This window comes from Parasteatoda tepidariorum, chromosome 4, assembly GCF_982258835.1.
Source record: "Parasteatoda tepidariorum strain Cologne lab strain chromosome 4, Ptep-v5.0, whole genome shotgun sequence".
NCBI lineage: Eukaryota > Metazoa > Arthropoda > Arachnida > Araneae > Theridiidae > Parasteatoda > Parasteatoda tepidariorum.
Window position 1 is genome coordinate 8,994,520 of NC_141758.1, and position 26,974 is coordinate 9,021,493.

Here is a 26,974-nt window from a genome sequence, read left to right on the forward strand (position 1 = left end):
TTGTACATCCAGATGTAAAATAAACTTAACTGAAAATATTATTTTGGGAAAAAATCTGTAGCTTTCGATAAAAAAAACTAATTTCAGATTTGAAACCCCCACACCCGAATTAGGTGAGATCGAGTACTTGTATAAATGTAACAAAAAGTTTGTTCCCCAATGTAATAATTTAGATAACACTTAAAATTTAGCGACGCTTAAAATTTAGGTCGAAGTAGTAATGAATTGACGGTGAGTGAAAGGCTTTTTTTTTTTTTTTTTTCATATCTGTACTCGCGATTAGTGACATAAATATGTATTTTAACACTACTCTAACATATACGTCAGGCTATTGTTTTTATTATTGTTTTGACATTGTCTAGAATGATAAATAAAACTTATTAAAATCAGGAAAGTGATGTAATGTTGTTTTCAACGTATTATGCTGAAATCAGTTTTACCTGTTATCAAACTTTTAAGATAAGAAATTTTATTTCGCCTCGCAATTTATTTTTTTATTAGAGCAATAAAACGCTAAATTTTATTGCATTTCAGGGGTTGCGCCAACTTTTAATGCTTTTAAATTATCGTTTCAACACTAGTTTCATTTCGAAAAACGAAAATAATACTTCAAATTTTGTAATCGGGATTTATTTTATTATTAAATCATACATTTTAAATTTATCAAAAAATAATTTTTTTCGGAAAAAAATACATTTAATAGTTTAGTTTAAAATTTAACTTAAAAAACTGAATTTAAAATAATGAAATCAATTGATGATCCATCCGGTAAGTTGAATTTACATTTATAATTCTAAATGTCACCCATTTAATTTTCAAAATATTTTAATTGTTTTACGTCTATCGTATTTTAGTGTTTTATTTTAATGACTGAAATCTTGAGAAAACTTTCTCCGGCGAATGTCAGCATTTACTTAATCGCTTTGGTGAATTCTAAAATATTAGTTACATCCGATTTGATATTCATTTATTTGCTGATATAATATTATATTTATTCGATATTTTAATATCTGCTAAGGGATTGAATAGGAGAAACATCAGTGTTCGGAGTACCGGTCAAATGCATACAGGGGAGTGGCATTAGACCTTAAAAAAACATTAATGTAGGGCATACCGGGCAGTGGCACTGAACCTTAAAAAAACATCAACTAAAATATTTTTTAAAAATCATTTGAAAAAAGAATCCTGCCCCTCAAAAAGTTGAAACAGTACCGGAGTTGAATTAAATCAGTGATCTGTTAAGCTAATTTGAATTGATATTCAGGGTTTAGTTGATTCGAGCTAACGAACGGGTTAATAATAAACGAAAAAAAAACTTTTTTTTTTTCATTTCATCTCTACAAGATTTAAATAATTGAAATTTTATCAATTTCTTGAAAAAGTTTCTCATCCCACAAACAGTTAATTTCGTCTACTTTTCCGTCAAAACAATTATCTCGAAACACATCTTGATTCTATTTATTTCGAAACAAGACTTTTGCGCCTTTCTATTTACTTCATAAACTCAGCTGTTACATCTACAATGTTTCCTCTAAGAAAAAAAAAGACAAGTCATATCATATAGATATTTCATTGATAGACTGCGTTAAAATATTAATGAAGCATTATTTATTTTTTCAGCCCTTGTAAAAAACTGTACAGCGCAACACATTTTTCAGGCTTATTTATTGAAATGATTGTATAAAATGAAAATAAATTTCAGCAACAAAAGAAATACAAAGATCTATATATATATTCGCTTTTCGAAAACATGAACTTTTTTTTCCTGTCTGGATGTTTTCTGTTTAGATTTTTTTCTGTTCCGTTTGTGCGTATCATTCTTGTGTTTCCTATATTTTAGAAATGACGTACTTGCTTTCAGAAATCGCCAAATGCAGTGTGCCAAAGAGATACATTGTAACACTGATGGCATTTTTTGGATTATTTAATGCATATTGCATGAGAGTGAATGTGAGTGTGGCTATCGTAGCTATGGTGAATCACACAGAAAATGCAAATGTAAATAAAAGCATATTGGATACTGAATGCCCGGGTTTAGTTGATGTGACAATACCAGTGGAAGAGCCTGTAAAGGTGAGTTAATTTTAAATTAGAATTGACATTAGTGAAAATTAAAGTGTTCTATTTAAATATTAATATAACTCGAATAAAATTTTAATGTTGCTAGCTTAAACTACTTCTGTTTTCAAACTATTCGTTTTCTTAGTTTTTTTATTTTATTTATCATGTATATTATTCTTCAGATATGTTTTTAAATGTATCTTATGAAGTTATTTTTATTTATACTCAAACGAGTTTTTTCACTTGAACAGTGCACAATAAAAAAAAGTACCAACAACTCCGTATAACTTCTTATCCTAATAATCAGATTCTCACATTCTAGGAATCAATCTTAAAGGTTCGAAAGGGTGACCTCAAATATATCAATTATCTAGTTTAGACGATACTTTAAATTACGAAATCAAACACAGAAACATACTTTCTCCGAATAGATATATCTTTTTTTTTTAACAAACTCAAATTTCTGACACACAAAATAGAAGAGATAGGTAAATATGGTAAATATGGTTCATATTGTTTAGTCAGGAGCGTGGTCCAAAGTTTGAGCCTCTTAATGTAAACTTTACTTTTTGCGTATTTCACCAAATCTGAAGAACTTTTTAAGCGAATTAAAAAAGAAAATTGCGTACAATTATAAAATTTGCTTATCTGAAGCTAATTCCGTGAAAAATATGACTTTCAGTATTTATTTATTATTTTATTTATAATTAATTGAAAAAGTTTTGAATTGTAAGGTACACACTTTTTTTACATAATATAAAGAATGCTATTTTTAATGACAAAATACAAAATTTCAGCAAAATCGAATTTTATAAAAATGTAGGGGGTCAGATATCCGAATCCGACGGGAAAAAAAATGCTTATTTAGAGAAAGTGCGTTTATTAATCTGATTTCTTAATAAAATATCATCTGCACCAATTAGCATATTTAAGGTCATCTACCTGCTCTAGCATTAGGATTGAATTTGAAGTTCTGATCATTAAGTTAAAAACTATTTATGGTGGTCGGCCTTTTTTTTTGCGCACTGTACTTGGTATATTGTGTTTCGAAAAGAAATCTTTAATTCATAGAGAAGCATTTGTTTATAGGGTTGGTAAATATATCTACCCCATGAACATGCCTTTATTTCGCGATATTTAGATACTATGTCTTATAAATATTCAGGATAACCACGATCTGTAAAAACAGATATACAGAGAAGCCAACTCCACTTTTCGAAAGTTATTTAACGAACTGTTGAGTAGTAAAATATTTAACTAAGTAACCCTAAATGTTATAGAAATCTCTTTAATGTGGATTGAAATTTCTTTATACCACCTATCACGAAATGATTTATTACAAAGAAAAATTTTGAATATATATATATATATATATATATATATATATATATATATATATATATATATATATATATATATATATATATATATATATATATATATATATATATATATATATATATATATATATATATATATATATATAAACACAAATTAACATGAAAAACATGAATAAAATAAAAATAAAAAACTAAATGGTAGAGAAACAAGAATGGTAAAGGCAAATAGTCGTTGTCAAGACACATCCAATTGCCATAAATAATGCGATATTTCTGAATAAAGAATAATTATCCTAAGATAAAAATTATTCTTTATATGTGTCGATATCGCAAAAAACCTATTGTTGTAAAAAATCATGAAATAAAAGAAAAATGTAAAAGGAAATCAAACTTACGGGCGTGAATTAAAACGCGGTTTAGGTTTAAAAGCACAATAATAAAACAGTTAACAAAAATCGCGAAGATGTAAAATATTGCTTATAGCTTGAATCGAATATAATAAAATTAAAAAAACATTTGATCGAAGAAGAAGAAAAAAATGTTTAGGTAAAATATTAGTGCTGCCATCTATGAGAAACAATTAGTAAAAAGGTAATAAAATTGAAATAATAATAAAAATGTTTAACGGATTGAATAAATTAGCAGTCTTAAAAAAAAAAAAAAAAAAAAAAAAAAAATCATTAATAGGGAAATTAATTTAAAAGTCAGTCTGTCAGGATAGAAAGCCGTTTATAGACTTATCCTTCATTCAAAAAATCTAACATAATTTTACAGAATACACATATCCATCTTTCATAGGGTGACTTATTTAAAAATCAGAGCCTGCATACAGGAATAAAAAACCGTTTATAGGTTTTATTCTTCATTCATACAACCTTACATAATTTTAAAGTATACACGTATCACCTGCATTCCTTTGGGGTGGTTCTTTACGAACCAGAGCCCATTCCACTTATACAAAAATAAAAAATAATTAAATAAATAAATAAATAAATAAATAAATAAACTGTTTATTATACTGGACAATTAAAATTAAATTAATTTTAAGAGGCTACAAATATTAAAAAGTAACTAAAAAATATTTAACTAATCCAGTATAAAAGGTCAAACATCCAAACTATTCCGTCCAGTGGCTTTAGGAATAGCTTATCATAGTTAGTTCCTACCTTGAAAAAATCAGAGCTTATTCTTAAAACAGAAAAATTAAATAAAAATTAAAAATTAATGTACCAAGTTTTTTAAGATTTTTTTAAAATAGAAATTAAGAAATGAACTAGGAAAATGGCTATTAATTAAATCGTTTTTATATATATCAGTATCTAATAAAAACTCGTTATAGTTAGAATTATTCCTGTAAAATCTATGAATTTGATTGGCAATAATATTAGAAAAAACCTTATTGGCTAAGTTAGAGTTGAAATCTATGCATTTTTTTAACTGGAAATTCATTTCTTTTGTCAAAAAGTTTAAATGTAATATTTTTATCTGCATTAATATTAAGAGTCAAATCTAAAAAATTTGCTGAAGAATTACTATTATTTGTTTTATTAAGAATTAATTCATTTGGATAAATATGTTTTGCTAGAATATCGAAATCATTAGAATTAATAACTAATAGATCATCAATGAATCTGAGAAAGAGAGAATCAATTGGAAGATTAACATGTGATTTTACAAATCTATATTCTTGTAGAAAAAGAAAAATATTGCAGATGTTAGTACTGAAATTATTTCCCATGGGAATACCATTAATTTGTTGAAAAAGGTGGTCATTGAAAAGAATATAATTGTTGTTAAGGTTAATATGTACTAGAAAGTTCCAGTTATCTTCATTAATAATATCACTGAGATTAAACATACTATGAATTTGAAGAAGGTCATCATGAATTTTATTAGTTGGAAGGGAAGTATAGAGGTTTTCGAAATCAAAACAGTGAATTGAATCTACATTTTTTAAAGTTTTTAGTGTATTTAAAACCTGAATGCTATTTTTAATATTCCAATTTAAATAGTTATTATTTTTAGTAAGTTTATTAATTTTGTTATAAACTTTTTTAAGAATGTTCTCAAAGTAAATACCGATTTTTTTCATGTTACTATTAACGCCACTTGCAATAAACCTGAATTTGGTTGGAGTCTTATGGAATTTTGGATTGGCAAAAAGAAAAGGAAAATTGTTAATATTATTTGGTTTAATTTTAAGTCTTTTATAGATAGCATTAATTTTATTAATAATAATATCACTGTTGGTGTTAAGTTTTTTGTAGGTAATATTGCTATTAAGTTCATTGGAAAGAAGTTGTTTGTAAAAAAATTTTCAAATAATTGCAAAATTATTACTTGCTTTATCAACAGTGGTTATACAAAATTTATTTTGAATATTTTTAATATCTTGTCTTAAAACAGAGTTAAAAATTAAATCCTTTTGAAAAACTAATTTGTCCCTTTTAATATTGATTTTAAAATCTTTAATGATATTCTCTCTCCATTCAAAGAAACCTTCAATTGGGAAATTATGTTTGTAAGATAATTTTAAAATAAAATCACCGAGATTTTTAATAAAAATGGAAATAACTTTGTTTTTTGAAGTTGGAAAGTTGGTTTGAAGTTGGTTTGTTTTTTGAAGGATATATATATATATATATATATATATATATATATATATATATATATATATATATATATATATATATATATATATATATATATATATATATATATATATATATATATATATATATATATATATATATATATATATATATATATATATATATATATATATATATATATATATATATATATATATATATATATATATACATAATATATATAAAATATATATATATAAATATAAAATATAAATATATATATATATACATAATATATATAAAATATATATATATAAATATAAAATATAAATATATAAAATAACAATAATATATATATATATATATATTAGATCACTCCCAACAAACAGCGGCCTTGAAATTTTTACTGATGGATCAAGGATGGAGGTTGCCGACTCCGCTACTGATACCACAGAATATAGAACTGGCTTCGGCATCGTTACTAAAATGCACGGTACTTTAATCGAGGCAACCTCCACCAGGATCTCAAACAATAGTAGTGTTTACATGGCAGAATTGGTGGCAATTAATAATGCTTTTCTTTAGCTCTCTAAAAAAGAATATCCAGACGCCACTATCTATACGGATTCGCTTTCCTCGTTGCAAGCCTTACAAAACCCAGTATCAAGCTCAAAAATTGTTGAAAACACTAAACAATTATGGCGATCTAATATACTCTGCAATTGGGTTAAAGCTCATATAGGTACTCAAGGCAACGAGGAGGCGGATCGAGCAGCTAAGAAAGCCACCGATCTCTGCCAAGTTACCCTTGAGGTCCCAAGCTCCATCGCCCAAATTAAAACTCAGGTTAAATTATATAGCATGAAGCGCTGGTGGCTGGAATGGCGGAGTTCCGAGAAAGGGAGACAGACATTCAAATTTTTTAAAGACCCGAAATTAAATAGACTACAAGCAAACTTCTATCTCAATCAATTTTTAACAGGCCACGGAGTGTTTGGAGAACACCAATATAAATTATTCCACAAAACTCCAGAATGCAATTACTGTGGTGAATATCAATCTATTGATCACTTGTTAATGAATTGTTCTCAATTCCAGACAATCCGGGGCAATAACTTTAATAATATTGGCCAACATCAATGCTATGCTAACCTGACTTGTAGAAATATCATAAAAAAGATTATTAAACAAACTTTAGAGGATGTATTGGGGGACGGTCTTTAATGTCTCGGAAATTGTTCCTTCCAGCTTGGGTGTCTCATTTTTTTTTACTATGTCTTTTATAAACTCTTCTTCTTTTACTTGCTCCAATTTTATTGTTATTTACTTTTGTACTATTTAATTGGTTTTAAAAGTAATGTTTTTGAATATTTTACAATATTGCTCTCTTGTAAATTTTGCACGTTTATCTTTCAAATTGCTCTTTTAAATTATTCTTTTAATTGACACTTTTAATATATTGCTGTTTTAATGTTTATCACCTTACATGATTTTAGCTGTTCTACGCCCGCCATGTTCATGGGCTGTTGCCATGTCTGATGTGTATTTTATGTAATTTATGTTTGTAAGGTTCTCTGGATTTTTTTTTGATTTTAATAAACATTTACCCGTATGTCCTAAATAAGGGCGGGTCGGGGTAAATTCTTCCATATATATATATATATATATATATATATATATATATATATATATATATATATATATATATATATATATATATATATATATATATATATATATATATATATATATATATATATATATATATATATATATATATATATATATATATATATATATATATATATATTTATATATATATATATATATATATATATATATATATATATATATATATATATATATATATATATATATATATATATATATATATATATATATATATATATATAGTCGAACCTCGCTAACTCGAACCTCGATTTCACGAATTTTTATCTCGAAGAAGAAAAAATTCCCTTTAAGTTTCCTATACACCCAATGTTAAAAAAGAACTTGATTTCTCTAACTCTTTTTTCAAATCCCTCGATAACTTGAATTTTTTTTCCATAAGTAGAGTAGATTTTTTTTCTAAAACTAAAAAAATATTACAAAAAAAATTTAAAAAATTGAAGAATGGCTGACGAGGCATGGAAGGATGTGTCTTCCTCTACGATAATGAATGGCTTCAAGAAGTCTGGATTCATTAAAGATCACGAAAGTAGTTAAACAATCAATATCGTTAATTCTAGTGAAAACTACACCGAAAATGATTGGAACAGATTGACATGTCTGATGTGTATTTTATGTAATTTATGTTTGTAAGGTTCTCTGGATTTTTTTTTGATTTTAATAAACATTTACCCGTATGTCCTAAATAAGGGCGGGTCGGGGTAAATTCTTCCATATATATATATATATATATATATATATATATATATATATATATATATATATATATATATATATATATATATATATATATATATATATATATATATATATATATATATATATATATATATATATATATATATATATATATATATATATATATATATATATATATATTGGAACAGATTGACCGGACTCATGAAGCTTGATGACATGGAATTTCATGACTTTGTAACCGTAGATGATGCAGTAACAGTGTATGGTCAATGGAATGACAATGATATCATCGCTCAAACGAAAGCTTCTTGTGAACCATCAGAAGAAGAGAATGAGGAAATCGAAGATTTACTGCCCAATGTTATTAACAAACAAGCACTTTCAGCAGTGGACACTGTAAGGAGATTTATTGAGAGGCAGCAGAATATGTCAGAGGAGACATTTAAAGCTATAGTCCACTTAGAAAGTGTTATAGGCAAACTTTCTTACACATCTCTAAAGCAAACAACAATTGAATCTTTTTTTAAATGAAAGTGTAAAAAGTGTTTTTAGAATAAATATGGAATAATAAAGCATGTAAAGAGTATTTTTCTTTGTTCTACCATCGATAACATGCGATTTTCGATAATTCGAATTTTCGATATCTCGAATTTTTTCTCCTCTTCCTTCAAGTTCGAGATATCGAGGTTTGACTGTATTATTAAGTTTTGATTTTATTTACTAGGGAGAGCGTTACAATTGGGATCCTGCCCAACAAGGATTCATCCTGAGTGCTTTCTTCTATGGGTATTTCATAGCTATGCTACCTGGTGGATATGTCGCCAAAAAGCTTGGCGCCGTCAGAGTATTTGGCGCCAGTGTACTATCCACAGCAATTCTGACTCTACTAACACCACTAGTAGTTAGTTGGGGTCTTGTTCCATTCCTTGTGCTTCGGTTTCTGGAAGGGATTGGTGAGGTAAATAGTAATAAAATATGTTTTTTCTTTAACTTATGTTAAAGGTTTTAAAAACTTTCTGAATGCAATATAAGTGTTATTTGGAAAAACAATATGTGAGCTCTGCTATGAAGGTCTTGACGGGCGAATAAAAATGCAAAAAGTGGTGCCTAATAAAGTTCACAATTCTAATAAAAAAAAAGAATAAAATTTTCCAGCACATTTTTTTGTCTTTACTATTAAAAGTGATTATTAAGAATAATTTTGTTTTATATATGAATGATTTGAAACGAGTGTCCTAGTTGTAGTTACAGTTCAATAATTAAAGAGATAATAAATAAACAAAAATGAATTGAGTTTCTACCACTTCTTGTATTTCTATATTATAACAACTGATGAATTTTCAATTTATGACTACCACTGTTCAAGCCTGTATCCCTGTAATTTTGAAACTCAATCCGGAAGACAAGGGAACTCCTGGATGAAGTATTGGGAAAAATTTTGCCCTCGTGGAGAACGTTTTGAGGGAACTAACCCGCATTTGCTTTACATGGAGGGGAAAGACATGAAAACTTCCTACCGTTAGCCTACCGCCAAGGAAACTCTAACATATAATCCGTTTACCACTGAGGATAATTTACGTCATCACTGTAATCGGTGCAAAGTGGTTGCGGAGTTTAAATCAACCTGCCATTGTCTGGATTCGAACACAATACACATCATTGGAAGGTGAGAGCTCTATCCCCTGAGCCACCACGGTTCTCTTGCATTTTTAGTTGACTGTGGCATCCCTGCGTTATAAACACTTAGCACGCACCCCGCAATGGCTACGGAATTTTCGCAGGTTCAGAAAATATTTTACCCAGAGGCAATATAGGTGATACAGGGCTGACAACAACTGTACTTTTTGCAAAATATTTTATAGTGTGGTTAAAATCGCATTTCATTAGAAATCTTAAGTTTTTAGATTAAAAGATAATTTTGCGAACATTTTAAATGCCTCGTTACGAGAGCTGGAAAAAAAGTTGCCTTTCGTATGAATTTTTCAATCATTTGCTTATAGTGGCTGGGAAAATAACTATAATTCAAATTTGCGACTAATAGCCATTATTTTGAATTTATGACATTGTGTGATTGCGGTATTCTTTGTTTGACTAGATGTTTTTGTAATGAATTAGGTTAGGAAAAAGATAATGCTTTGCAAGTTTGAGATTGTAAAAAAATATATATATTTCCTCTCCCGTCGAAGATTTAAAATTTTAAAGTCGTTTCTTTAAAAGTGTAAGAAAAGTGCGTTTTAAGTGGTTTGTCTAAAGAAAACTATAACATCCCAAAGTTTTGTTTTGCTATATTATTGTCTAAAGCTGCCTTCATGTAACTGCTGCTTTTAAGAGTTATGTTCTGTCAAAGTTTGTGAAAAATTCAATTTTCGTCCTTCTTCTGTCCTGAAACCCTTGATTAAACCACAATGCCTCGATAATTTCTTTGCTGAATAATAAAGTTCACTATTAAGACAAGATCTGCTACACGGCACTTTCCTAGGATTTTGATTTCCGTGCTTTAGTAGATATAGCCAATCAAATCTTCAAAAAAAAATGCAAAATCTGACTTTTTTTGTGAACTTCATTCGTGCTTTAAAATTTGGTCTTAAAAACATAACAGATATGTCAGTTATCAAGAATTCGAGAAATCATCATTAGATGCATATTATTGGAATCCTGGTCATAAATTCAAATTCAATAATGCCAAAATTGTGTCCACTCCAGTCACAACAGCTCATCTTGAATCTTTGGAATCTTGTTTTATTTCTATCAATGATTCTTTTGTTAACGACCATAGTTCATCACAACCTCTCCATAGCATGTGGAAATTCATTTTACCTTGATTTGCTGCTCTCGGCCACTGTGGTTTCTATTGTTCGGTTTTTTATATTTTTCTTTCCTCTCTATTACTATTCTAGTTTTTTTTTTCTCACCTTTATTTTTCCATTTTTGTTGGCATTGTTACATTTTTGTTTCAAATCTTTTTTGTTTTTTCTCATTCACGTTTGACAAGTCTTGAAAACGGGCGCCTATTTTTGAAGTGTTTGAAACATGTCTCCTTTTATTTCCTATTTGTGAAGTTAATAAAGTTTATAATCAGATAATATACAATATTTTGTCACAGAAAATCGAAGTTTGGAGCAGGAAAAATGAGTTGTAATGGTAACTACAAAATAAATTTGTAAATATTAGACAGATTTTGCTAGTTTTTTAAAAGGTTTAGCATGACTTATTCTTTCTTTTCTTTATTTAACTAAAATTGGGTGCCTAGGCCGCGCAGCGGCCCCTAACCCATACACCATGAAATATTTACAAGTTGAATAAAAAACATTTTGATTTATGCAGCATTAAGGTAGCATGACTTATAAGAAAAAGTGGTGAATAATATTGCCTACGAATTACTTAGAAATAGTGGTGGATAAAAATCTACTAAATTGAATTTATTAAACCAAGAATCCCAATTAATAAGCTACCACTTGAAAATAGTATATAAATAAACTAATTTGAGTGTTCTATATTGCATTAATTTCTTCAAATCATTTTAGTAACGATAATAATATAAAAAAAATAAGAAATTTACTAAATTATGTGTTTCTAATAATCTTAGCTTTGCCGGTCAGCGGTAACCCTCGTGGTGCTACGAACAAACTCAGTGCCGGTCACCGGTGACCCCCATGACATTCAACGTATTAATGAAGCGATCTTAGAATCTTTCGATATGAAATTTATATTCCTTTCAGATAATCGAATCTTTGTTCCACAGGGTGCCTGCTATCCTTCTGTCATCGCCATCATCAGCAACTGGTCGCCAAAACTGGAAAGAAGTCGAATAACTTCGATCATATTTACGGGTGCTCCCATAGGCAATGTATTCTCCTTTATTATATCAGGTCTGTTGAGCAGTTCAGATGTTCTGGGTGGATGGCCGTCTGTCTTCTACGTATTTGGTAATAAATACCTAGCTCACATAATTTTTATTGAATACCTTAATTAGTTGATAAATGCCATTCATTTTCTCCCCTAACTTTATTGAATATTTTAGTTAGCTGGAAAATGACATGCATTTTCCTTTCACAACTCTGATGAATACTTCAATTAGTTGATAAATGATATGCATTTACCTTTCAAACTCTGTAGAATACCTTAGTAAGTTGATAAAGGCTATATGCATTTACCTCTCATAGCTGTGCTGAATATCTTAATTAGTTTATAAATGACATGCATTTACATATCATAACTTTATTGCATATCTCAATTAGCTGAAGGCTATATTTTATAAATCAATCGGATTTATGTGCATGCTTGGTTCAGATAATTTGTACTTCATCTGTCAGTTGAAAGTTAATTAAATTTGATAAGAGCTTTTGTCTATAATAACTTCGGCGTGGTAAACTGCTGGCTATCAAAGTTCGTCAAAAATTATAAACTTTGATATAACCTAGAATGCGAGTCGTGAAGGAGATAAGTTAAAAACATAATATTAATCACAAGTGATCTGTATAAGTAAGTTAATTTAAAATAGACCAAATAGACCCCTAGACGTCTCTGTGAATACCAAATAAACTTATTGGAGACCGGAAAATTGGGTAAAAATTAGAAAAAAATTCCATTTAAGAAGAGGCAATTTTAAATATTTCGACCAGAGTCGACAACTTTTTGGAGCCGCGCAGTTTTTGTTAATTCTTGTAACCATTAAAAAATGTGCTTTTTTGTGTAAAAAAAGAAGTTCTGTTCTTTACTTATATTTATTTATTTATATTTATTTATTTATATTGTTCCATTTACATTTATTTATATTGATTTATTTATTTATATTGATTTATTTATTAATATTTATTTATATATATTTATTTATTTATATTTATTTACTTATATTTATTTATTTATATTTATTTATTAATATTTATTTATATATATTTATTTATTTATATTTATTTATTTATATTTATTTATTTACATTTATTTATTTATATTTATTTATTCATATTTATTTATTTATATTTGTATCTAAATAAATAAGGTCTGCAACAGCTGATGACTGGAATATATTAATAACAAAAATCTAAATATTTAATATGAAGTTGATTTTGCTATGAAAATATATACAGACTTATTTTTAACATTCCATTGCAAAATAAATTAATTCTTAGTCCTATTTTATTTTTTATTTAATTTTTTAGGAAAACATTCCTGAAACAAATGCTTTAAAATTCGAGAATAAGTTTTTGAAGAGTTGTGAAAACTTTGCGAAGATACTGTAAAAATATTAATTCCTAAAAATTCCTACAATACTCGCGATGTAAAATAATAAGAATAATTTTAGCAATGTTACTGTAAACGACCGAATTTGGTGGATATTGGTGGAATCGTTAATCAGATTAATTTTTATCAAAACATCACTAGTGTGGGATAATATTTCTAAAATATATAAGGAAAAAAACTTCTGGCAAAATATATTTTTTACAAGAAGAAGAAGGAAAAAACTAAAGCTGGATTGTTCATTTGAAACGGCAGATGTGTTTCTACGTCATGGAATTCAGAGTCATGATTTAGTCTATGCTTCCAAATTACATACTGAATTTAAATTACATACTGAATTTTGAATGCAAATTAGCATGCCATGAATAATTTAGAACAAATATGTTTCCACGTCATGAAATTCAGTATCGAGATTTACTCAATACTTCCAAAATACATACTCAATTCGTCAAATTTAATTTTAAATGCAAATTAATTAGTTAAAAAAAAATCTTCTTTAATACTAACTCGAATTTTGCCTCGATTATTCAATTACTAAGAATAAGCAGAGAACATGTTTTAAAATGAAGTTAAGATAAAATTGTGTTAAAAAAATGATATGAAATTTAATATTGACAATGTTCCTGTTTTTAAGTGCTTTGGAAGCACATCTATTAAAAACGTACCTCGTCATTCGCTGGAGAAGAGCCGGGGTCATGAGTTCGATCGTGGCAACCAATTAAAAAAAACAGGCATGAATACGCAGTATAATGCACTTTAAATATGTCGTGACTGAAATTCCTTTAATTGTCTGCGGTGCGGAATTTTCATAACTGCCAACTCTTTGAGATTAAACTTTATATTTTTAATGTGTCAGAAATTTTTTTTGCAGACATACTCCATTCTTGTTTTAAAATTAAATTTAAAATTATTTTAACTAACATATATTTATATGACGCCCGGTGGCTGAGTGGTAGCGCTTCGCGCTCCGGTGCCACAAGTCCTGGGTTCGATCATCGGGCCGGGCAAAGTAGACTCAGCCTTTCATCCCATCAGGGGGTCGATAAATGAGTAACAAGCATGCTTGGGAACTGAACACTGGGGGTTTCGCGTTCGGCTGACCACCTAATTGGAGCATCTGCTACTGCACCCCAGACCCCAAGGTCAAGAAAACTGAGATGGGCACGGTCGGCCTTGGCCCTATATGGACTGTCACGCCACTGAGTTTAGTTTAGTTCTCTTATATTTATATAGCTTAAAAATATATAAAGAAGACTTGCTAGTTATCTTATCGCTTTCTAAGTGATGACTAAAAGTGAATTAAGTATTTGCCTTCGTTTTTGGAAGAATGTAAAAGTTGCAGGTATGAAGCTTGGAGAGGGGTGGATCAGCTCAGACGCTGTTCACGTCATCTGATCTCGGTTGAAATTAAGAGGCACTCCTGCCATGACTATTAAAAGTGGAGCCCTGGTAACAAAACAAAAAACAGATTTTAATTGCTTGACCCTGGATCGGTGTGTGTTTTTGTTATAATATTTGATTCTTGGCTTATCAAATAAGAGTTAAGTTAATTTGACCATTCACTACCAAATGAGGCAATTCTTTTTTGATAATCGAAAAGAAAATCGTTTGAAACTATGTAATATGGAATGTGGTTCATTTTAGCGACAATCAAAATCTATTTAATGAGAATTATCTTCATATTTTGAAAGATTTAACTTTCAAACATAGACTTAACCACATTGAATTAGGCAAATTTTGCTACATCATTTCGTAGGAAGCTAAGTTAGTCCCAAATTGTAAAACGCGTATAAAAAGATTTTAGATGAATTAATTCAAAATATTGACAATTTCAGGTGCCTTGGGCGTAATTTGGTACATCATTTGGGCATTCCTCATTTATGAAACACCCTACACACATCCAAGTATTACAGAAGAAGAAAAACTTCTATTTAAAGGTGAAATTAGCATGAGAAATAAGGTAACTATTACATTTTATTACCTTTGATGACAATGATTAAGTCATCAAAAATAAAACTTGCAGGAAAAAAAGCTAAGTCGGTGGTGGATATCTCGCATATACAAATAATTACTTTATTCATTGGAGTATGAACCCACATTATCTAGACACTTTTAACCATTTAAGAGGCAGATTGTTCAGACTCTGCCAGGCACGAAAAAGAAATAAAAATTATTCACAAATGCTAATTTTTTAATAAATTAAAAAAGACATTTAATTACAACATCTTAAAAATGACGATGTTTTTAGTGTAGGTAATAAGTTAGATAAAAAAATCCTATAAATTTATTATCAAAAACTTGCTTAGTCATAAATTTTACTCTCTCCTCTTGCTTTGGTATTTAAATAAATTATTATCCATTGTGAATTTTTGAGGAAATTTTACAATGTGAATTTTTGAGGAAATTTTACAATGTGAATTTTTGAGGAAATAGGGCGTGGTAAATAGAACTATTTTGCATATTCGTTATTGTCATCTCAAGGACATTTTTTATATAGTTTGATGTTATTTTTCAAATGATAAAGCCACGAATTTGAGGTGAAAATAAAAATAAAACTCAACAGTGGTACCACCTATATAGAAATAACCAAATGATAATAATCTTTTAAATGTTATATAAAAATGTTGTAAGTCTTGGTAAATGCTGTTTTATTCCTTTTTTCTTTCTTAGGATCTAAAAGTTCCATGGAAAAGCATTGCAACTTCTATTCCATTCTGGGCTGTGGTGGTAACAAATTTTGGACACATGTTCGGATTCAATATTATGATAACTGAAATTCCAACCTATCTCAATTCTATACTTCATTTCAACATCAAATCCGTAAGGCAAATCAATTTAATGTCTCGAAAATGCTGATTTAAAAAATTAATTAAAGAAAATTTAAAGTTTCCTGCTTTCTACTCAAACAAAGAATGACTTTACTTTTGCAAAGTTTCATAATTAGTCATCAAGTTCGCCAGAAGATGACGCTGCTGAACGGAAAAATAAACTATAAAGCAACGTTTTTTGTTGCATATCAGAAAATTTCTGCAGAAAATTTAGCAAGAGGTGTTTGCTAGTTTTACGCTTATATTGCTCCATGTTGTCGCGTTAAATGGCGGCGCCATATCTTTATAAACTTTGTAAGTAATTTTTAAGCTTGGAGAGAAAAAAAAATTCACTTGGTTTCCGAGCAGAACCAACGCCTCCTATAACTGAAAGCCTCCATACGGTTTTTTGTAGGTAGTCCGTTCAGACCACTATGAAGGTAAACCAATTAATTAAAGAACCATTTAATATGAATCTATTAAAAATTAGAAAGTGGTAGCAAATATATGTCTAAAAATTTGTTTCATTTATGAATGTAATTGGTTTGTTTTATTTACTCGTCAACCACTACAGATTCTATTCTCAAATATATATGATACATTTCTCTCATTTACTTTTAAAATATTTCACCTTTCAGTTGCGCTTCGGCGATTTATTATTTATTTCCACTCAGATGAATTAGTTGGAGCCCCTAGCGGGGCTGATGCTAAGATAACCAACACATATGAGTATGAGAATGAGTACTTTTAAAATAGATTTTTCATGTACATTTTTATTACTTGTAATTTTGTCATTGCCTAATAATGGCAAAGTGCAATTTTTCTTTTCTCAAGAACTCATTTTGTCATGTATGTTTCTAAGTTTAACTTCAAGATGAATGGGAAAAGGGCCGTAAGGCCTCAGATGCCCAGTTCCACTACAACGAACGAACGAACTTTTAAAATAGAATTTGGGTTCATGCGCACAAGTGCAGAGATACATTTTAAAGAGGTAGTTTTTCAGTTTAATAAATTTTAAGTTTAATAAATTCAATTTAATAGATTTTTATCCACCACTATTTTTAAATAATTCGTAATATTGATGTGTCATGCTATATACCCTTTAAAAAGCAAGCAAAAATAGTCAAGTATTTGCAAAGTTTACTTTGTAGTTATTTACCGCTTTTTTAATTATTTTGGCGTGTCCGGAGCAGTTGGCATCTCTGAAAGTGGTTTGCTTTTTAAATAATCTGCGCAGACAGACTACTTATAAGATACCGTTTGGAGGCTTTCTGACGTAGGAGGTGATGACAGAACGCAGCAAATCGTACCTTTTTATCACCTTCCAATTTTCTTCTTTTGATTTGTCAAATTTCTTAGGATCTTTCAGACACCCGGTTAACCTTTTCAGGACGGGTGAGTCATAAATATAGTGGTAATAAATCAGAATCAGGATAGTAAAAAATAAGAAGCGGAAGCCTAAGTTTGGGCATAGCAAATTTGGCAGACTTTTTCTTGCTTTCACTTTAAATCTAACACATCCAATCCTAGTGCGTTAATAGTCTAACTATATAATTTTTAATTCGAACTAAGTTGTGTTTTAATTCGAATAGTTGTTTAATTCGAATTAAATAAAGCAAACTATTATTATCCCACCCATAAATAAACTGCTATAAAAATAGGTTGGCTACCAGTTTTATCTTTTTTTGTCCTGATTATCGACAACCTGAGAATGCATATATGACTCACTCGTCTCGAAGAGGTTAAAAGAACACTCTGAAGCGTTAAGGGGAAGTCTTATCAATTAGACTACCGGTCATAGCATTGTTTAACTAATTTCCTTCGATTGTGACACATTTAATTCATTTTTTCCCCATCGTTGCTTAACAATGATTTTGTTTGAGGAGAAATCCCCATTAAACAGCACAGATTTATCCCTTTTAATGTCTAGAGTGAAAATCTATTAAGGAATCTTATATGTTACGACATTGTTTAATCACGCTTCACACGTAAGTAACTAAATATAATTTCTACAACTTCTTGGTAGTTAATGTAATGTAATTAAATTATTAAAACTATTCAACTAAATATAAAAATGTTCTAGCATGCATGATTTACCAATAATTTATTAAGTGTTTAAATTCATTTCTCATTTATTCCCTTACCGTAACAATGTGAGTCATCTGTTCGAACAATCAAAATCTTTGCAAATATTTTGCCCAAAACTTCATTTTTAAAATCTCAGCAAATGTTGTTAGACAAGATTAAGACAAATAAAAATATTTTTTGACAAATTTTTATTATATTTTTGACCAAGAATTAATAATTCAGAAATACTAAATTTAGATGAAAATATTTGTTCAGTTTTCTTATATTTCGAACTAAACAACCCTTAAATAAATAATAAAGCAATTATTTAAAATTAACGCGTGTTTAAAATAAATGAGGTGTACGACAATTTCTTTAATTTTAAAATGATTAAATGTCAAATTTGTAATTTTTTAATTTAGGTTTTCGAGGTTCAATACTTATTTTTTTCGGTAACTTATTATATTTTATGGTATTATAAATTTCCCAAAACCTTAAATTACACTTTTTTCTATTTATGTCTAAAATTTTTTTTTAAATCTTATGGATACAAATATAAGTTTAGAAAAACTATGACAGAACTCTAATAATGTACGCTGATTAAAATGTTTGTTTATAGAGTGGAATTTTGGCGTCTTTACCCAATATTTCGGATGCATTGGGTGCATGGACTGGAGGTTTCATATCAGACAAACTTCGGTCATCGGAAAAGTTGAAGATCACCACAATACGTAAATTATGTAATTCAATAGGTAAGAACATGTTTTTATTCAAATATACTGTAGTTTCATAAAATAGATCAAAAAGATAAAATGAAAATAGACATTGAAAATAGAACTGATTTAAAAAGATAAGTGAAAATAGATTGTGAAAATAGATCAGTTTCAAGAAAATAAGTGAAAACAGGTTGCAAAATTAGATCAGTTTTAAAAGGATAAGTGTAGGATAGGTTGGAAAAGGATAAGTGATTAAATAGATCCATTTCAAAATAGTAGATTGTATAAATACAAAAGTTTCAAAAAGATAAGTGAAAATAAATTAGTTTCAAAAAGAAAAGTGGAAATAGATTCTGAAATTAGATCAGTTTCAAAATGATAAGCGATAATAGATCAGTTGCAATCCTCCATATATACTGCTGTGTTTCATTCAGTTAAAACATTACCGTTAAGTTTAAAGGTCAATTCTCTATCACTTTCTTTTATAAAAAAAACTTTTACATTAGTGTAAAATGAGGCGTGTTCTTTCGCAGACATAGCTTTCAGGTAGACCTAATACAAAATTTATTTTCTCAATATAAAGAGAAAAAATAATGGTCTAATACAATTTCTTATTAATGTCGATACATTGTTATTGACCAAAAGAAAAACATTCGTTAATTAGCAAAGAAGATGTAGAAATCTTATACAAACTACCTGAATTTAATGAAAATTTTAACAATATTTTACCTGCAAGCTATAACTTACCTGCAAATCTTTAAATTTAAAAATATGTATCTCTTTATTATTTTGGTTCTACTTACGTTATAATGACCTTTAATTTAAATGAATTGAAATTAGTTAACCATCATAATGTATATATATCATTTTTGTTATATAAACTACTTTTAATATATTTTCATTAAAATGAAAAGTTACAATCGTGAAAACACAATTTATGTTGATCAACACAAATGAGATTAGGGAAAACAATATAAATAAATAAAAGAGTTAATAATATATATTTCGTTAGCGTTTTATAATTATTTAATGGTTAGTAAGTTATTACTTTTTTTAAGAATTTTAATTTAATAAATGTTACATAATAAATTTTAATTTTCATGAAAATAAATTTTATTTATAACCCAATAACGCATGCGACTGAAGTAATTATTAAAAATTTGTCTTTGAAAGTGCAAAGAAACCCTAGGAATTTATTCAAGCATGATTATTAAGAAATGACTTCTTCGATAAGTATTTTATGAATTTTGTAGTGCGTTAATGTAGTCGTAATGATAGTCGAGAAAAATTGTTGGCTATAAAATTTATCCTATCAAAGTCAAATTCATTATTCAATTTTAATTAATTTATAAAATTAATTAAAATTGAATAAATAAATTAATGTCTTCCTACACGTAGCTGGATTTGTTCCCACAATCTGCATGGTGGCCATAGCTTTTTCTGGCTGTCATTCTGTCGTCATCATATTTTTGCTTACTTTCGGACTATTTCTGAATGGATTTAAATATGCAGGATACACAGCAACAGCAGTTGACATGACACCTGATTTTGCAGGTAAAAATTACTTCTTTTAATGATCCATCCAACCAGCGATTCATACATGATGAGTCATTCATACATATATGTATGAATGACAAGCAAATTAATTACATTTCATTAAAAAAGCAACTATGTTTTATTTTCCCATTTTTTCCCAATTATTTCCATTGAAAGGCAATATGCACGTAACTTCTGTTAATTTGGAAGAAATGGCCTTGTAGGGTATCAACCACTATAAAAATATAATTTTAAATTCAGTAGTATATAAAACTTGTTAACTCAATTGTTCAATAAAGCAACTTTTCTTAAATGATGGTTGACTTTAAAACGCATATAGATTGGCAACAAAAAAAGCTTTAATATTGAATGTTTTATTGATTAAGATTTAAAATATGCTCATCTATACACTGCCTTTTTATAAAATAATTTGACAAACTGAAAAAAACTTAAAATTTATTTGTTTTAAATTTCGAAACTAATTTTAAGTAGGCACTACTTTAAAACCTCCTGGAGACTAAGAAATAAAATAAAAGTTTTATATTCCTTGCTTGATATAGTAAATTTGTTTTTAATACAGTGCATGAAAAATCCTAAAGTTAAGAGATTTTCGTTGCATGTTTTAGTCTAAGAATTAAAAATGTTTCTAAATTTTACATACTATGTAGTGTACTTGGTCAAAATACCCAATTTAAAATAAAATAAAACAGAAAAAATACAGATGGCAACATACTACTTTGAAATTCTGAAAATTAATTTTCACAAATTTTTGTACTTGTTGCAAATTTCTCAACAGATGGCGGTGCTGGCGGCTTAAAATATAAAGAAAATTCTACTAGTTAGATAATTAGAAACCTACAAGTGTATATCGATTTTGATTGGCTGTTGAAGCTTGATATTTGTTTATGTTAATGATTGTTCTTCCCACTCTATTTCGAGTAAACCTAGCCCGAAAATATGAATATTCTTAAGGGGACATTGAACATCTCGCTGAACGAAAATGCGGCGTGAAGTGACTTTTGCAATAACTGCTACAAAAAATTTAATTTTAATGATAGGTTTCTAAATTTTTTAATATTTATTTGTTAGGTTTTTTTTAATGTATTTCTGCAGTAAAATATACAAATTAAGTTAGACAATAATTTTTATTCATACAATTTATAGGCAAATTTTTTGTTAAATTTTCAAATTATGTCATCAGTAAGGTACATATAAAACTACAACTACTCAATATAATTGTCTGAAAAAAATTATACACACAATATATAGCCTAGAGTATACAGTATACCTAAAATTAGACTAAAATGCACAATTTTTTGCAGAATAAAAAATTGACTGTTTCAAAATACCAATTTTTGCTGATTTTCGGCAATTAAATTTTACTCCAGATTTCAAAATGTTTAAATTTTTAACTAAATTTGAGGTTTACTGTATAAAACAATCAATGATGTATAAGCCTACCAAGTTTTATCTTTTTAAATTGTATAGAACAAGAGATATATGTACCTAAGTAACAAAAAATAATGTTTTGAGAAAAACAGATTTAAAGGTAAAAAAACATATAGTTAAAAATAATTCATAAATTTAAAGCTCTCCAGCACCATAACTTGTTTTATCTCGAGGTAGCGGGTTCGAATCCCACCGTAACCCTGGATGTATTCTTTGTGATGTCTTTCTCTGAATTGTTCTATCTGTATTTTCTACTTGACAATGACTTATAAGCCCATATTGAGCACACAAGTCAGCAAATGCATGTAATTTCAATAAATCAATAAATAAGTTAGATTCCGTCACTAACGATCCACAAAAGAGCTTCTTTCTTTATTTCGTTTCTAGGCGCAAGGCAGAATATAAAAAAACATAAAAAACAGTAGAATTCTAAAGTAAACAGAAAACGAAACCTTGAAATGTGGGCGTGGCACTTTTGTTTACTTTTGTTTTATTGCTTTTAAAGCACTTTAAATTTATGAAAATTAGCAAACCTATATATTTTCTTAATCAGAAAAGTATAGGCTAATAGATGATGTAAAATTCACAAAAATCAAATTTTTGAAAGAATTTTACTTCACTGTCCCCTTAAGTGACACATTGTAAATTCTTCCGCAAAGAAAAATTTGATTTATTCTTACATAACACGACGACCGGCACGAAGCCACGTAGAACATAGACAGACTAATTATACAATGAAGTTGCCAGATGAGCAAAACAAAAATTATCACGGCTAAAATAAAATACATAAAAAAATAACAAATCTAGGTTTAATAAAGTATGTAGATAAGAATGAATTATATTTAACAAATTCCATATGTAATAATGCGCAGTATTTAATTTATTTCACGTTAATTAGCATTGTTACTTGTGTGGAGAAATTTATCTCGACCTTAGCAATAACCAGAATACAAACGAATTATTAACAACCAGCTGAGGCTGAGGTCATAAGTCAGGTGACTGTGTATTAGTGGTCTTCTCAAGTTGCAAGTACCCAATTCTACATGAAATATCTCGGGCAACAAGTAATATTGATCACAAACTGCGTCACATTGTTATCAGTTATGATTATTATTAATAGATTGTTTTAAAGTGTTCCTCGGTAATTGTCGCTACCTGTTAACGAAATTCGTAACGCCAGTTGAAAACTGGTACACATAAACTAACATGTTTCTTAAGTAGAATGCAGGAAACTGTGCATTTCTTCAATTGTTTTTTTCAATTCATCGGTCACTTTTGCTACACGACAAAGTAAATCTAATGCAGCAAATAAAAGAAAATTTATTCTTATTGTTTTCACGTTGAATTTTTGCTAATCCTTATTTTGTCATTCAAACTTTTTTTTAAAAAATTTTTAGGTGTAATATATGGATTGACTAATGGAATAGGAAACCTGTCAGGCGTTATAGCACCCACTATGGTTGGAGCTATCATTTCAAATGGGGTAATGCTGACAAACTTAATAATTTTTGCTAAAAAAATATTTTTCCTAGTATTTGTAAAAAAAAGTAGATTAAAAGCATTAAAGTTAAAAAAAATTAATAAAAATTTTCCCACAATTTAGAATATTATGCAACAATGTCAGGACTTAGTATAGAATTTTTTTAGTTATTTAACGTGTTATAGTGGTTACTATACTTCAAAATTTATTAAAAAAATATCAATTATTAAAATAGAAGTATTGCAAATCTTTGGCAAAATATTTTACAAAATACATATAAGTTTTCAGACATATTTAATGCTTTGTCTAAAGTTCTTATAATAAACAATTATTTTTCCTATTTCTCACGGAATATTTCTGTCTATAAAAAAAAATGTCATTTATTTTTGTATTTGTTATTGGCGGTGTTTTAGGATGAAAAAATATTTTGAAAAAAAGAGTAAGAAAAATCACTGAGCTACTTAATACAACAGATACGAATTACGGTTCCGTAAAATATCCACAGTGGTAGGCGAATCATGGGTTAGAATCCCCTAGCCACCGGTCTCATTGTCCAGCTAATTAGCCGTCAAACTAATTTTCGTCGTTCTCCTCTCCACATAACACAAATACGTGTTAATTCTATCAAACCGCGATTGCAATATTTTTCAAATACTCGACTCAGAAGTTGTCCTTTGTCTTCTGGGTAGGGTTCAAAACCTACCTAGAAGACAAGGCGCAACTACATGCAATGCTACGGAGTTGAAAATCGATAATTGTAAACTCAGAATCGGGTCGGCTGTACCACGCCGGTTATAAAAATATGAAAAATAAAATTAAATAAAAATACTGCAAGCAATGATCGGGATTGGAAAGCGGTTGTGTTGTGACAGGCGGATTAACCTTCTAGTTAATTAATATATACACTCTATAGCAAATAAATCGACGCACCAAGAAGGAGTTGTCCGATTGAAACGAAAATTAGTGGATAGGAAGACAATGTACAGAATAGTAAATGATTAACATTTCAAAACAATTGAATAATTTATTGCAGAGTTACAGTAACAAGTTCAATAAGGTATTGACCCGCCTCTAGCCTGGATACAAGCTGCCACACGGCGTGGCATAGACCGATAAAGCTCTTGCGGTATTTCCTGCCAAATTCGATCCAATTGTCGAACGAGGTGATCAACATTCCGTGCCAGATGCAATCGCCTTCTCATCATATCCCAGACATGCTCGATGGGAGAGAGATCTGGTGATCTGGCAGGCGAAGGAAGAGTTTGACAAGCTAGCAGATAGTTCATAGCAACACGTGCAGTATGTGGTCTGGCATTGCCTGCTGAAAAACCAGCCCAAGGCGCTGCAGAAAGAACGGTAGCAAAACAGGTCTTAGAATGTCGTCGACGTACCGCTGTGCAGTAAGTGTACCTCTAATGAAGACCAAAGGGGTCCGGCTGTCAAAGGAAATGGCACCCCAGACCATAATGCCTTGTTGAGGGCCGGTGTGGCGTGCAATAGTGAAGGCAGAATCCCCCCTCAGCCCTGTGCGTCTCCAAACACGTCTTCGATGATCGTTAGGACACAGTTGGAAGCGGGATTCGTCGCTAAAGACTGTACGTCCCCAGTCGGAATCATTCCAGCCACATCTGTTCAAAACATTCATGCATACGAAATTTCAAAGCAATCGGATGATTGCTTCTTGATGCGTCGATTTTTTTGTTATAGAGTGTATATAATTTCTCTTGTAATTTCAGGTTACCATAGCAAACTGGAGTAGAGTCTTCTGTATCACAGCAGGAGTTTATTTTTTCACAACAGCATTCTTTGCTGTGTTTGCCTCTTCTGAGTTGCAGCCCTGGGGAAAAGCAGAACCAGAAAATCCAAAGGAAGAGAAAAGTTGATGTTAAAGACCAAAATTAACTTGAAATTGATATTAAAAGGCTTATAAATTTCAACCTTTGGAAAATTCTGAATGTTCAAAAATAGTTTGAGAACTTGTTAAAACAAATTCACACCTTCATTACTGCAAAAAAAAAATTATAATAACTAACTTCTCTATCAAAGCAAAGGGGGGATTTACTTCTTAAAAAGGAAAGAAAGAATACACTTCTCCACTAAAGCAAGAAAAAAAGGAATACACTTCTCCTTTAAAGCAAGAAAAAAGAATACGTTCTCCATTGAAGCAAAGCAAACAAATACATATGTATCTATTAAAACAAGAATAAAAGAACACCTTGAAACACCATGAATTTCACCATGAAACAAAAATATAAGAATGTACTTTTCCATCGAAGCAAAAAAAAAAAAAAACATTTTGACGAAAGGATAAAAGAATACATTTTTCTATTAAAGGAAGTAAAAAATTGCATTTCCACATTAATGCAAAAATATATAATTAAATACACTTCTCCATTGAAGAAGGAAAACAGAATACACCTCTCCGTTAAAGGACGAATAAAATAATACATTTGCTCATTAAAGCAAGAATAAAATAATGCTCTTTTTCATTAAAGGAATCCCTTCTCCATTACAACAAGGGAAAAACGAATTATCTTCTCCATTTTGTATCTAATAAGAAAAGGTATTCTACAGGGTATTTCGTAATGACTACCTTGAATATATATCTTTAGAATCCTTGCTAAAAATGTCACTATTTAGGAAAAAAACTGCAAAACATCAAAACTCGTTATATCACCATATGAAATAAAGACCTTTAAACCATAAGGCACTAAAAATTGCTCCATTGCATTTGAAAACAGAAATATGTTTAAAGACCTTAATTCGTCTAACAACTTAAACAGTTTGGATATATTTAGTTCCCCCGTTTCTCAACAGTAGTTAGTTTGATTTCAGCAGCATTTTTGTATCTTCCTCGATAAAATATTATTTAGCAACAACTAACGCGTATATATTTTTGACAGAGATTCAAAAAAAAAATATATATATTGAAGATCAGGATCACAAAATATTCTGCACCTCTATGTGTACAGAAAATATTTGGTAATTTACAAAGAACATTCTTAATATATTGCACTAATTGGAAGAAGAAAAAACGTTGCCTGTACATTAGTTGATTGAACGCGAATTCAGATACATGGTTTGAAAAATATTGAAGTTACATTACTTTGCTGTACACAGAATATAAGAACTGCTTAAGAACAAGTGCAAAATAGTCTGACGTTATTAAAGCCTGAGAAAACCCAGTTTTAACAGACGAACATGGAAGAAATGACGTAAGACTCATCAAGATAATAACAATTTAGTTTTTATTTGTTTGTTGTCATAACTAATTAATAAAAACTGAAATGATTAACCCTCA

At 29.0% G+C, this 26,974-nt stretch overlaps 1 protein-coding gene across 2 annotated transcripts; it reads left to right on the forward strand.

Annotated features, from left to right (window-relative positions):
• Positions 1 to 500: 500 nt before the first annotated feature.
• LOC107448836 (putative inorganic phosphate cotransporter) lies at positions 501 to 26,974 on the forward strand. Of its 2 annotated transcripts, none has more exons than XM_043055880.3 (10): positions 501 to 768; positions 1,862 to 2,073; positions 9,105 to 9,338; positions 12,123 to 12,306; positions 15,454 to 15,578; positions 16,289 to 16,438; positions 19,112 to 19,244; positions 20,607 to 20,762; positions 23,591 to 23,676; positions 25,410 to 26,974. In XM_043055880.3, the coding sequence occupies exons 1-10, from the start codon at positions 744 to 746 to the stop codon at positions 25,554 to 25,556; spliced, it is 1,452 nt and encodes a 483-aa protein (XP_042911814.2). In that variant the 5' UTR covers positions 501 to 743; the 3' UTR covers positions 25,557 to 26,974. The 2 variants fall into 2 exon arrangements, with proteins under 2 accessions (XP_042911814.2, XP_042911813.2); XM_043055879.3 differs by having other exon boundaries at positions 577 to 768; positions 1,841 to 2,073.

What these genes read in the sequence shown, in the direction of transcription:
- LOC107448836 (XM_043055879.3), top strand. Translation starts at nt 744, where the DNA reads ATGAAATCAATTGATGATCCATCCG. An exon ending in ATCAATTGATGATCCATCCG is followed by an intron (nt 769 to 1,840) that starts GTAAGTTGAATT and finishes CCTATATTTTAG; the next exon opens with AAATGACGTACTTGCTTTCA. An exon ending in AAATTAGCATGAGAAATAAG is followed by an intron (nt 15,579 to 16,288) that starts GTAACTATTACA and finishes TTTCTTTCTTAG; the next exon opens with GATCTAAAAGTTCCATGGAA.